The following is a 12,946-nucleotide window of genomic DNA, read 5'->3' as shown; positions in this document are numbered from 1 at the left end:
CTACTGAGGCTAGGAACCCAAGGCAAAGCACTGCAGATGAACTACTGCTCGGCCTCCCCTTGAACCCATAACTCATGGACTCTACTCGGATAAGTAAGAATCTTAGATCCAGGTAGTCCTTGATTTACAACAGCACTGAAAAAATGTGACTTCTGACTGTTTTCCATGCTTACGATCGCTGCAGAGTCCCCAGGGTCACATGGTGAAAATCCCGCCCCTTAGCAACTGATTCATACTTATGACGGTCGCAGTGTCCCTTTTGCCACCTTCCGACAAGTCAACGGGGAAAGGTGGATCCACTTAATGGCCATGTTACTAAATTAACAACGGCAGTGATTCACTTAACGGCATCAAGAAAGGCCGTACAATGGGGCAAGACTCACTTGTCCTGCTTAGCATCAAAAATTCTGGGCTCAGATGTGGTCATAAATTGAGGGCGACCTGTAGGAAAGACATTGTAGAGGTCATCTAGTCCAACCCCCTAGTGAGGGTAGGAACCCAAGCCAAAACTTCCCAGAGGAATGGCTGCTCCGCCTCTCCTTGAACCCATTCAGTCCTCTGCTCAGATGGGTAAGCCGAAGAAGCCAAAGGGAACTTGAAGGTCATCTAGTCCCTACTGAGACAGCCATGGATTCTACTAGATAAGACCAATTGTCCAGCTGTTCAAACCTGGACTATACCATCCACAATCCACAAACCGGGGATTATGGGAGATGAAGTCCATATCAGGGTTCCAAGCAATGAATCCAAAGCAAGAAAACCTCCGAGACGGGTAGATTCCACAGAGAATACATTTATTGGAAATATCATATTGGCGCATATCGGGTGAAAACCCACTCTGAAGTCTCCTGCGGTTTTCACCTAATTAAAAGTAAAAGGTTTTCTTCTCCCCTCCCCCCCCAGCATGGCTCTCCAAAATGTTTAAAAATTTGGCTCCAAATTGTTGGAAGTGTAAAAAAAACACCAGGCACTTTTTTATCATATGTGGTGGACATGCAACAAGGCCAAAAGATATTGGAAAATGATTCAATCGTGGTTGGAACAAATGGTGGGAGACCCAATTTTCTTTAAACCAGAAATTTTTCTCCTAGGCATTAACACCGGAGGGGTTTAAGAAAAATGGACTCTATCTAATTATCCATGTATTAACTGTGGCGCATATAACTTATGCCCATGTTGGAAAAAAGAAAATACACCATCAGAGCTAGACATAATCAGAAAAGTGTTGGCTTGTGCGGAAGCAGATCGGCTCACTCTTCAACTTAAAAATAAAGGGGAATCGGAATACTTTGAAGTCTGGAACAGATTTAATGATTGGTAATAAGACAAGGTGATAAGACTGGAACAAACTGTATATATTGTGATTGGACAGAAGGATAGGCAATGTATTAAGTAAATAGGTAATGGTTGAGACTAGCTGTATATAATGTGATTGTATGGTCACTTCAGCTTCATGGCCTTTGATTTGGATGCCAACCATCGTACCCCCCGGGACCTGCCCAGTGGAGGATTGGGTGCCCTGTTCCTCTTTTTACGGTAGCCTATTATTTTATTTTATTTTTAACATTGGGATCTATGGCACGCAGAGTCTTTATCTTTCCCCCCTTCCTAAGGAGCAACTGATAAAGGTGACTAAAGGGTAAATTTGGGCTGCATCTTAACGGGCAGCTGGTTCATTATTTCGGGCAGGAAAAAAGCTGGACTGATGGCACCAACAGATTGGAGAGGATGAGCCTTCTCCAAATTATTATTCTCTGCCCAGATTTCGGAGTTCCACATCGCTGGTTCTGGTAGCCAAAACAGAACAGATGCACCTGGAGCATTTCCGCTCTTCCGTTGTCATTTTTATTTTTAAATCCTCCCCGTAGCACCCTTGAGTTGCGCCGACTCCTTGTCACCCGGCCAAAAACACCCGAATCTACGCCAAGGAAGCAAATTTGGAAGGACCGAGCAGGCGAGAGTTACGACTTACAACGCCCCGCGTTTCTTTGACCGATCTACAAATTGTAATGCTCTTCAGTGGGTCATTAAAAAAAAGGAGGGGTTGCAAATAAAGCGGGGCTCTCCATCCTTGGTAACTTTAAGCCTGGAGGACTTCAACTCCCAGAATTCCCCAGCCAGCAAAACTTTAAGCCGGGGAGGACTGGGAGTTGAAGTCTTCCCGGCTTAAAGTTGTCAGGGTTGGAGACCCCAAATAGAGAGAGGAGGGTGCCCAAAATTTTGGAGGCTGAGGTCATAAGCGTGAAAAACAGTCACAAGTCACCTTTTTCGGTGCCTCTACAACTTCGAACAGTCACTTAAACGGAAAGTTGTAAGTCGAGGGCCATCTCTTGGCGCCCTCAAATCAATAAGTAAATTTCCCCTTCACGATTTACGTCTTAAAATCCCGCAAGTTCACTCTTGTTTTGGCCCTTTTGGAAATTAAACCAGGCAAATGCATTTTTTTGTACGTGCCACCTCTGGCTAAAAGGGATCAAGCTTTTCATTCTGCTGGGCACCGTGATTGCCCGGGCGCCCAGAAATAGCGAAATAAAAAATGTACTTCATTTTATGATGTCCGTCTCTCGAATCCTACGGGAATAAGTCAGGGAGACGGACGGGCCGTTTCGAAATAGGATAAATAAAATAAAAACATTCCAAGCTCCGTTTGCCAAGGTGGCTACAGAAATCAAATAAATCAAATATAAATAAATTAAAGATTCCTCCCTATACGTCTCTTCCACGGTTACATATTTTTCCTTATAAGCCCAAATGAAACAGACTTGTGACATGTCGAAAAATCTCAAACGCTGTCTATCCTGGGCCAGACAGTTATTCTTCCCCAAAGTGGCCGGTTATTTTTGTAGTTCATTTCCCAACATGTTCTGAATCCAGCCTGCATTAAATCATCACCAGTAATCCGATGTGGGTTTGAAAGCTTTAAGATACCCAGAGATTTTTAAGGGGCAGTTTTGCCCAATGAGGGGGTGAAAAAAAAAACCCTTCTCCATGCTTTAAGAGTGTTAACAAAACTTCTCTTTCAGACTGGAGCAAAGTTAGTTTTAGAGGAACATGCATGCTCAAGTTTCAGCCAGAATAGAACTGGAAGGGACCTTGGAGGTCTTCTAGTCCAACCCTCTGCCCAAGCAGGAGCCAGTATACCATTTCAGGCAAATGGCTGTTCGTTTATTTTCCTACAAACCTCCCGTGTTGGCCCACCCACAACTGCTGTTGGAAAACCCACAACTATTTGTCTGAAGTGGTCTAGGGGTTTCTGCCCAAGCAGGGGGTTGGACTAGAACAGTGTTTTTCAACCACTGTGCCGCGGCACACTAGTGTGCCGTGACATAGTGTAAGGTGTGCCGTGGGAAAAACACTTTATATATAGTCAATATAGGCACAGAGTTAAATTTTTTTAACATTTTCTAATGGTGGTGTGCCTTGTGATTTTTTTCATGAAAAAAGTGTGCCTTTGAACAAAAAAGGTTGAAAAACACTGGACTAGAAGACCTCCAAGGTCCCTTCTAACTCTTGTTATTCTATTCTGTTCTGGAGGCAACTTCTGTTCCATGGATTAATTGTTCTCACTGTTAGGAAGTTTCTCCTGAGTTCTAAGTTGCTTCTCTCCCCAAATAGTTTCCATCCTTTCCTTCTTCCTTCTGCTGCTTTGGAAAATAGGTGGAGCACCCTCTTCTTTGGGGCAGCCCCTCCAAGACTGATATCATGCCCCCCCCCCTTAGTCCTTCCTTTCTCCAGGCTAGCCAAACCCAAATCCTTCCTCTGTTTTAACCTCCATGCCATTTTCATTTTTCTTTTTGCAAAACTTTTCCAAAAAGTTTTGCAAAGTTTTTTTTTCTCGGCAGTTGAAGGTTGGAAAATCAAGGGGGAACCCCAGATCCCCAAAGTCCCCGGACAGGGACCTTCTTCTTCTGATTATTCTGATCGTTATTGTTATTGTTGTTGTTATTGTGTTTTTACCTTCTGCCATGGTGCCTGCAGAGAAGCTGCCTTCCGCTCTGCTCTCCCGCTGCCTGCCTTGCCAGCCCGCGAGCCACCAGACGCTGCGAGGTTACCTCCGACCCAAGGAGTCCTCTCCCTTTTATAGACATCCCCTTCCCCTCCCCTTGGCTGGGTGGGTAGATCAGTCATCGCGAAAGGAGAGCGGGGTGGGTGGGTGGGGTGAGTGGCAGCGGAGGGAGGTTTCCAGGAAAAAGTTAAAGGCACCCTTTAAAAGAAATGAAGTGAGGCCGAAGGGTGGGCTGGTGCTGAAAGGGGAAATTCGAGGGACGGGCCCGGGGGGGTGGTGGTGGTGGTGGATTCTAACTGGAGAAAGAGCCCCCCCAGCTGGCTTCTCCTGGTCAGGTCCCGGGCGCAGCGAAGGCTGAGAATTGGAGCTGTCCGTCCCGCTCCGTGTCACCACCTTGCCTGGCACGGAGCTTATCTGCGCCTCCCTGGGAACATGTAATGTTTTCAGCACCTTGGGAGTGTCCAGGCGCCCTCTGGGTGCCCCCTGTCCTTGTGTGGAAGGGCTGGGAGTAAAAAAAAAAGGGGGGGGCTCCGCTTTTGAGGCAGGAAACCCCACGAGAGGCTTATCGGGAGAGGCAGGCAGGAAGAGGAAAAGCAGGCCCCGGGACATGTGGGGTGGCAGAGCCGGAGAGAGGACATGCCACCCTGCTGGGTCCCTTCTCCTCCTCAATCAGAATAGAGCTGGCAGGGACCTTGGAGGTCTTCTAGCCCATCCCCCCTGCTCAGGTAGGGGAGCCCGTACCATTCCTGACAGGTTCAGTCTGAAGAGACCCTGTACCCATGATGGTGAACTATGGCGTGGGGGGCACAGGTGGCGCAGTGGGTAGAGTGCAGTTACTGCAGGCTACTTCAGCTGACTGCAGTTCTGCAGTTCGGCTGTTCAAATCTCACCGGCTCAAAGGTTGACTCAGCCTTCCATCCTTCCGAGGTGGGTGAAATGAGGAGCCGGATTGTTGTTGGGGGTGATATGCTGACTCTGTAAACCGCTTAGAGAGGGCTGAAAGCCCTATGAAGCGGTATATAAGTCCAACTGCTATTGCTATTGCTATTCTTAAAAACCTCCAGTGTCGGAGCAGCCATGACTTCCGGAGGCAACGTCTCTTCCCCTGGTAGATTGTCCTCCTCAATGTCAGGATGCTTCTCCTTAATCCCAGGTTGCTTCTCTCCTTGGTTAGTTTCCATCCATCGCTTCTTCTCCTGCCTTCAGGGGCCCTGGAGAACACAGGGTGGAGGCTTACTCCAGAACATAGAATAATAGCAGTTAGCAATAGCAGTTAAGACTTATACACCGCTTCATAGGGCTTTCAGCCCTCTCTAAGCGGTTTACAGAGTCAGCATATCGCCCCCACAGTCTGGGTCCTCATTTCACCCAGATAGATAGATAGATGATAGATAGATAGATAGATAGATAGATAGATAGATAGATAGATAGATAGATAGCAATAGCAGTTAGACTTATATACCGCTTCATGGGGCTTTCAGCCCTCTCTAAGCGGTTTACAGAGTCAGCATATCGCCCCCACAGTCTGGGTCCTCATTTCACCCAGATAGATAGATAGATGATAGATAGATAGATAGATAGATAGATAGATAGATAGATAGATAGATAGATAGATAGATAGCAATAGCAGTTAGACTTATATACCGCTTCATGGGGCTTTCAGCCCTCTCTAAGCGGTTTACAGAGTCAGCATATCGCCCCCAGCAACAATCCGGGTCCTCATTTGACCCACCTCGGAAGGATGGAAGGCTGAGTCAACCAGGAACGAACTCCTGGCAGTGAGCAGAGTTAACCTGCAATATTGCAGATAGATAGATAGATAGATAGATAGATAGATAGATAGATAGATAGATAGATAGGTTCATACATACAGAGAGAGAGAGATGAGAGAGACAGACAGAGAGAGAGAGACAGATATAGATAAATAATAGAGATAGATAGATGATAGATAGATAGATAGATAGATAGATAGATAGATAGACAGACAGACAGACAGACAGACAGACAGACAGACAGACAGACAGACAGACTGACTGGCATAGCATAGCATAGCACAGCATAGCATAGCAATAGCAATAGCAGTTAGACTTATATACCGCTTCATGGGGCTTTCAGCCCTCTCTAAGCGGTTTACAGAGTCAGCATATTGCCCCCAACAATCTGGGTCCTCATTTTACCCACCTCAGAAGGACAGAAGGCTGAGTCAACCAGGAACGAACTCCTGGCAGTGAGCAGAGTTAACCTGCAATATTGCAGATAGATAGATAGATAGATAGATAGATAGATAGATAGATAGATAGATAGATAGATAGATAGATAGATAGATAGATAGATGGATGGATGATAGATAAGCATAGCATAGCATAGCAATAGCAATAGCAGTTAGACTTATATACCGCTTCATAGGGCTTTCAGCCCTCTCTAAGCGGTTTACAGAGTCAGCATATTTGCCCCCAACAACAATCCTCATTTCACCCACCTCGGAAGGACGGAAGGCTGAGTCAACCAGGAACGAACTCCTGGCAGTGAGCAGAGTTAACCTGCAATATTGCAGATAGATAGATAGATAGATAGATAGATAGATAGATAGATAGATAGATAGATAGATAGATAGATAGGTTCATACATACAGAGAGAGAGAGATGAGAGAGACAGACAGAGAGAGAGAGACAGATATAGATAAATAATAGAGATAGATAGATAGATAGATAGATAGATAGATAGATAGATAGATAGATAGATAGATAGATAGCAATAGCAGTTAGACTTATATACCGCTTCATGGGGCTTTCAGCCCTCTCTAAGCGGTTTACAGAGTCAGCATATCGCCCCCACAGTCTGGGTCCTCATTTCACCCAGATAGATAGATAGATGATAGATAGATAGATAGATAGATAGATAGATAGATAGATAGATAGATAGATAGATAGATAGCAATAGCAGTTAGACTTATATACCGCTTCATGGGGCTTTCAGCCCTCTCTAAGCGGTTTACAGAGTCAGCATATCGCCCCCAGCAACAATCCGGGTCCTCATTTGACCCACCTCGGAAGGATGGAAGGCTGAGTCAACCAGGAACGAACTCCTGGCAGTGAGCAGAGTTAACCTGCAATATTGCAGATAGATAGATAGATAGATAGATAGATAGATAGATAGATAGATAGATAGATAGATAGATAGATAGATAGGTTCATACATACAGAGAGAGAGAGATGAGAGAGACAGACAGAGAGAGAGAGACAGATATAGATAAATAATAGAGATAGATAGATGATAGATAGATAGATAGATAGATAGATAGATAGACAGACAGACAGACAGACAGACAGACAGACAGACAGACAGACAGACAGACAGACAGACAGACTGACTGACTGACTGACTGACTGGCATAGCATAGCATAGCACAGCATAGCATAGCAATAGCAATAGCAGTTAGACTTATATACCGCTTCATGGGGCTTTCAGCCCTCTCTAAGCGGTTTACAGAGTCAGCATATTGCCCCCAACAATCTGGGTCCTCATTTTACCCACCTCAGAAGGACAGAAGGCTGAGTCAACCAGGAACGAACTCCTGGCAGTGAGCAGAGTTAACCTGCAATATTGCAGATAGATAGATAGATAGATAGATAGATAGATAGATAGATAGATAGATAGATAGATAGATAGATAGATAGATAGATAGATAGATAGATAGATAGATGGATGATAGATAAGCATAGCATAGCATAGCAATAGCAATAGCAGTTAGACTTATATACCGCTTCATAGGGCTTTCAGCCCTCTCTAAGCGGTTTACAGAGTCAGCATATTTGCCCCCAACAACAATCCGGGTCCTCATTTCACCCACCTCGGAAGGACGGAAGGCTGAGTCAACCAGGAACGAACTCCTGGCAGTGAGCAGAGTTAACCTGCAATATTGCAGATAGATAGATAGATAGATAGATAGATAGATAGATAGATAGATAGATAGATAGATAGATAGATAGATAGATAGATAGGTTCATACATACAGAGAGAGAGAGATGAGAGAGACAGACAGAGAGAGAGAGACAGATATAGATAAATAATAGAGATAGATAGATGATAGATAGATAGATAGATAGATAGATAGATAGATAGATAGATAGATAGATAGATAGATAGACAGACAGACAGACAGACAGACAGACAGACAGACAGACAGACTGACTGACTGGCATAGCATAGCATAGCATAGCATAGCAATAGCAATAGCAGTTAGACTTATATACCGCTTCATGGGGCTTTCAGCCCTCTCTAAGCGGTTTACAGAGTCAGCATATCGCCCCCAACAACAATCCGGGTCCTCATTTGACCCACCTCGGAAGGATGGAAGGATGAGTCAACCAGGAACGAACTCCTGGCAGTGAGCAGAGTTAACCTTCAATATTGCAGATAGATAGATAGATAGATAGATAGATAGATAGATAGATAGATAGATAGATAGATAGATAGATAGATAGATAGATAGATAGATAGATAGATGATAGATAGATGATAGATAGATAGATAGATGATAGATAGATGATAGATAGATAGATAGATAGATAGATAGATAGATAGATAGATAGATAGATAGATAGATAGATAGATAGATAGATGGATGATAGATAAGCATAGCATAGCATAGCAATAGCAATAGCAGTTAGACTTATATACCGCTTCATAGGGCTTTCAGCCCTCTCTAAGCGGTTTACAGAGTCAGCCTATCGCCCCCAACAACAATCTGGGTCCTCATTTCACCCACCTCGGAAGGACGGAAGGCTGAGTCAACCAGGAACGAACTCCTGGCAGTGAGCAGAGTTAACCTGCAATATTGCAGATAGATAGATAGATAGATAGATAGATAGATAGATAGATAGATAGATGATAGATAGATAGATAGATAGATAGATAGATAGATAGATAGATGATAGATAGATAGATAGATAGATAGATAGATAGATAGATAGATGATAGATAGATAGATAGATAGATAGATAGATAGATAGATAGATAGATGATAGATAGATAGATAGATAGATAGATAGATAGATAGATAGATAGATAGATAGATAGATAGATAGATAGCAATAGCAGTTAGACTTATATACCGCTTCATAGGGCTTTCAGCCCTCTCTAAGCGGTTTACAGAGTCAGCATATCACCCCCCCAAACAATCCGGGTCCTCATTTTACCCACCTCGGAAGGATGGAAGGCTGAGTCAACCTTGAGCCGGTGAGATTTGAACAGCCGAACTGCAGAACTGCAGTCAGTTGAAGTGGCCTGCAGTGCTGCATTTAACCACTGCGCCACCTCGGCTCTAATCAGCTTGGAAGGGACCATGGAGGTCTTCTAGTCCACCCTCCCTGCTCTAACAGGAGACCCTGTACCCATGATGGCAAACCTATGGTATGGTCATGGTATTGGACCTGGGTACTTGAGAGACCGCCTGCTGCCAATTACCTCCAACAGACCGATTAGATCCCACAGATTAGGCCTCCTCCGAATTCCATCCGCCGGCCAATGCCGACTGGCGACTACCCGGAGGAGAGCCTTCTCTGTGGCTGCTCCGACCCTCTGGAACGAGCTCCCCGTGGAGATTCGGACCCTCACCACCCTCCAGGCCTTCCGCAAAGCCCTTAAAACCTGGCTGTTCCGACAGGCCTGGGGCTAAAGAGCTTTTGCCCCCCTTCTCGAATGGTATGGTTGTTGTGTGCTTTAAATTGTGTATTGTTTGTTTGTCTTTGTTATCCCCTGTTTGTACCTCCTTTCCCTTGACTGAGTTGTGAGCCGCCCTGAGTCCCCTTTGGGGAAAAGGGCAGCATATAAATGAAATAAATCCTAATCCTAATCCTAATCCTATGGTGTGGATGCCACAGGTGGCACACAGAGCCTCCTCTGTGGGCGTGCCAGTCGTTGCCCCGGCCTAGCTTCACCAGGCACGCGCCTGCTCTTCCCACCTGGTCTCCAGGTCTCTGCCGTGCATGCACGGGGGGTGGGACGCATGAGGGGGGTGTCAGGGGCACTTGCATTGCATTTTAGGGGTTCACATCCCCCCGCACCTGTTCTGGGCTTGGAAGGCCTCCTGCACCAACCTGGGAGCCAAAAAATAGGGTTTGGGGATGCGTGTGCATGCGTGGGGAAGCACATACACGGGGGACGCTCGGATTGCATTATGGGGGCGCACATGTGCACTTTGGGCTCTTGGCACCAAAATGTTTTGCCATCAGTGCCTTATATGATTTCAGAGAAACGGCCGTCCAATCTCTTTTTTTAAAAAAAAACCTCCAGGGATGGAGCTCCCACAATCTCCGAAGGCAACTTTTGCTCCACTGATGGAGTGTTAATCTCCTTCCAAGGTGGAGTGAACCCTTGTGCCACCGAGACTTTCTTGCTCGTGTTCCCTCCCGGTTTCCTGGTGGAGGAGATGTTCTTCTGAACTTCTCAGCCAGAACCAGCGGTGGCAAGCAGAAGTCTAGAATGTGGTTACCCAAGGAGGTTTCTCCAAGACCCCAACTTGGGTCTTGGAAGAGATCAAGAGCTTCTGACCTTTGGAATGGTGGAGCAAGAGGAACCAACATCCCTGGAGACCATGGCCACCAGGCCAAGGACCAATTTATTTCGTAGAGCCTACAAGGTGGACACAGGAGGTCTTCAAGGTCAGAACAAGCATTGGCATTTTCGGAATAACAGAATAACAAGAGTTGGAAGGGGCCTTGGAGGTCTTCTAGTCCAGCCCCCTGCTCAAGCAGGAGACCCTTACAGAATAACAGAATAACAAGAGTTGGAAGGGACCTTGGAGGTCTTTTAGTCCAACCCACTGCTCAAGCAGGAGACCCTTATGGAATGACAGAATAACAGGAGCTGGAAGGGACCATAGAGGTCTCCTAGTCCAGCCCTCTGCTCAAGCAGGAGACCCTTATGGAATGACAGAATAACAGGAGCTGGAAGGGACCACAGAGGTCTCCTAGTCCAACCCACTGCTCAAGCAGGGGGCCCTTACGGAATTACAGAATAACAGGAGCTGGAAGGGACCTTGGAGGTCTTCTAGTCCAATCCACTGCTCAACTAGGAGACCCTTATGGAATTACAGAATAACAAGAGTTGGAAGGGACCTTGGAGGTCTTCTAGTCCAGCCCTCTGCTCAAGCAGGAGACCCTTACGGAATTACAGAATAACAGAAGAGTTGGAAGGGACCTTGGAGGTCTTCTAGTCTACCCCACTGCTCAAGCAGGAGACCCTTATGGAATTACAGAATAACAAGAGTTGGAAGGGACCTTGGAGGTCTTCTAGTCCAACCCACTGCTCAAGCAGGAGGCCCTTATGGAATAAGAGAATAACAGGAGCTGGAAGGGACCTTGGAGGTCTTCTAGTCCAACCCTCTGCTCAAGCAGGAGACCCTTACAGAATAAGAGAATAACAGGAGCTGGAAGGGACCTTGGAGGTCTTCTAGTCCAACCCACTGCTCAAGCAGGAGACCCTTACAGAATAAGAGAATAACAGGAGCTGGAAGGGACCTTGGAGGTCTTCTAGTCCAACCCTCTGCTCAAGCAGGAGACCCTATGCCATTTCAGGCCTGTCCTTTCCCCAAAGGCCAGATGCAACTGCCTCGGTCCACCACTCTTGTGCCAACTCGCCATGGGACAATTCAACAATTCCATTTCATTACGGAAAACCATTAAAGAATTCTTTTCATTTTTGTCATTCACACTTCGTCTGGTCTCTCCCTTGGCATCCTCTCCTCAGTGGCTCCATTCCACCATGTCTTTGATGTTGGTTAGGTTTTGGCCTGTGGCCAGTTGGTGAGTTAGCTACAATGCGTTGTTTCGGGTGCTGGCAGGACCACCATGTCCCCCGTCTCCCCCGCTTTGTGGTCGTCCTTAAAACATCCCCTGCCTGGGTCAAGTGCCCCAGATTTGCTTCCACGGAAGGGATCGGGGCCATTTTGAGGGTCTTTTTCTGCTTCGGGGGAATTGAGGACCCTCCCCCTTCCTCTTGCACAGAGCAATTTGGAGGGGGGGCTCCAACTGCTTCAGGCCAGGGAGGGGTGTGTTTTTTTTGAAGATTTTATTAATTTTCTATTGTTTACATTTTGTTAGTGCTTGATAAACATTGTGTTGTCTGGGTGATTTAATTCGCTTAAAAGAGTGTGGATTACGTTCTTAATCTCCACCTCTTTTCTCCAACCACTGGAAAAAAATAAAGTCCATGTTTGATCATATTCTGCATTTTCTTTCTGTTTAACCTTCAGTGTAACTCTGTCCGTTTTCTGCACGTTTCTAGTATTTTCTTACTTATCTCTTCATCTCTCAGGTTGTCTTCCATTCCCTCCTTCCTTCCTTCCTCCATTTCTCCAATATCGTGTGAATATAATCCTGGCAGCTGTGAAGACGCGCAATATTAAAGCATATACTTTCCTTATCAGGTTTTTCTGATGCTATACCAAATAAAAACAGTTCAGGTTTTTATGTACATGTTTCCCGATCTTCTTTTCTAACCGTTTATATATATTTTGCCCATAATTGGCTGCCTTGGTGAGATGAGGAGGGTCTTCCCCCTTCCCCTTGCACAGATCAATTCGGAGAGGGACTCCTACTGTTTTAGGCCAGGGTTGGGGTCTCTGGGTGGGGGGGGGGAGGAAGCCCCCCTCCAGCATCGGGTCAGCTTTAAAAAGCTCTGGGGTCCAGTCCGCTAATGCAGAAGCTCCTCTGCTGGGCCACTCCGGCATTTTGCTACCGTGTTTTCCCCAAAAATAAGACATGAAATACCCATGAAATAAGCATTTGGCCTTACTTTCGGAGAGGTCTTATAATTTTCTTATAATTTTTGAGGTGCAGGAGACGGTGAGTGTGGTCGCCTCATGGCTGCTGCAGTGGTGCAATATTTTCGGGGAGGTCTTATTATCCATGGAGGGCTTATTTTCAGGGAAACAGGGTA

The 12,946-nt window shown here is 45.8% G+C and overlaps 1 protein-coding gene across 1 annotated transcript in view; it reads right to left on the bottom strand.

The window, feature by feature from the left end:
- TGM2 (transglutaminase 2) overlaps window positions 1-4,146 on the bottom strand; it is a 125,396-nt gene extending 121,250 nt beyond the window's left edge. Inside the window, exon 1 of the mRNA XM_032217703.1 lies at window positions 3,958-4,146. Within this exon, the coding sequence (XP_032073594.1) occupies window positions 3,958-3,967 (10 nt within the window). The 5' untranslated portion in view covers window positions 3,968-4,146. The remainder of the gene's footprint in view (window positions 1-3,957) is intronic.
- Between the last annotated feature and the right edge of the window lie 8,800 nt (window positions 4,147-12,946).

This window comes from Thamnophis elegans, chromosome 5, assembly GCF_009769535.1.
Source record: "Thamnophis elegans isolate rThaEle1 chromosome 5, rThaEle1.pri, whole genome shotgun sequence".
In the NCBI taxonomy this organism is placed as follows: Eukaryota; Metazoa; Chordata; class Lepidosauria; order Squamata; family Colubridae; genus Thamnophis; species Thamnophis elegans.
The sequence above is the reverse complement of the archived record's forward strand: the minus strand, read 5'-3'. Positions and strand labels throughout refer to the sequence as shown.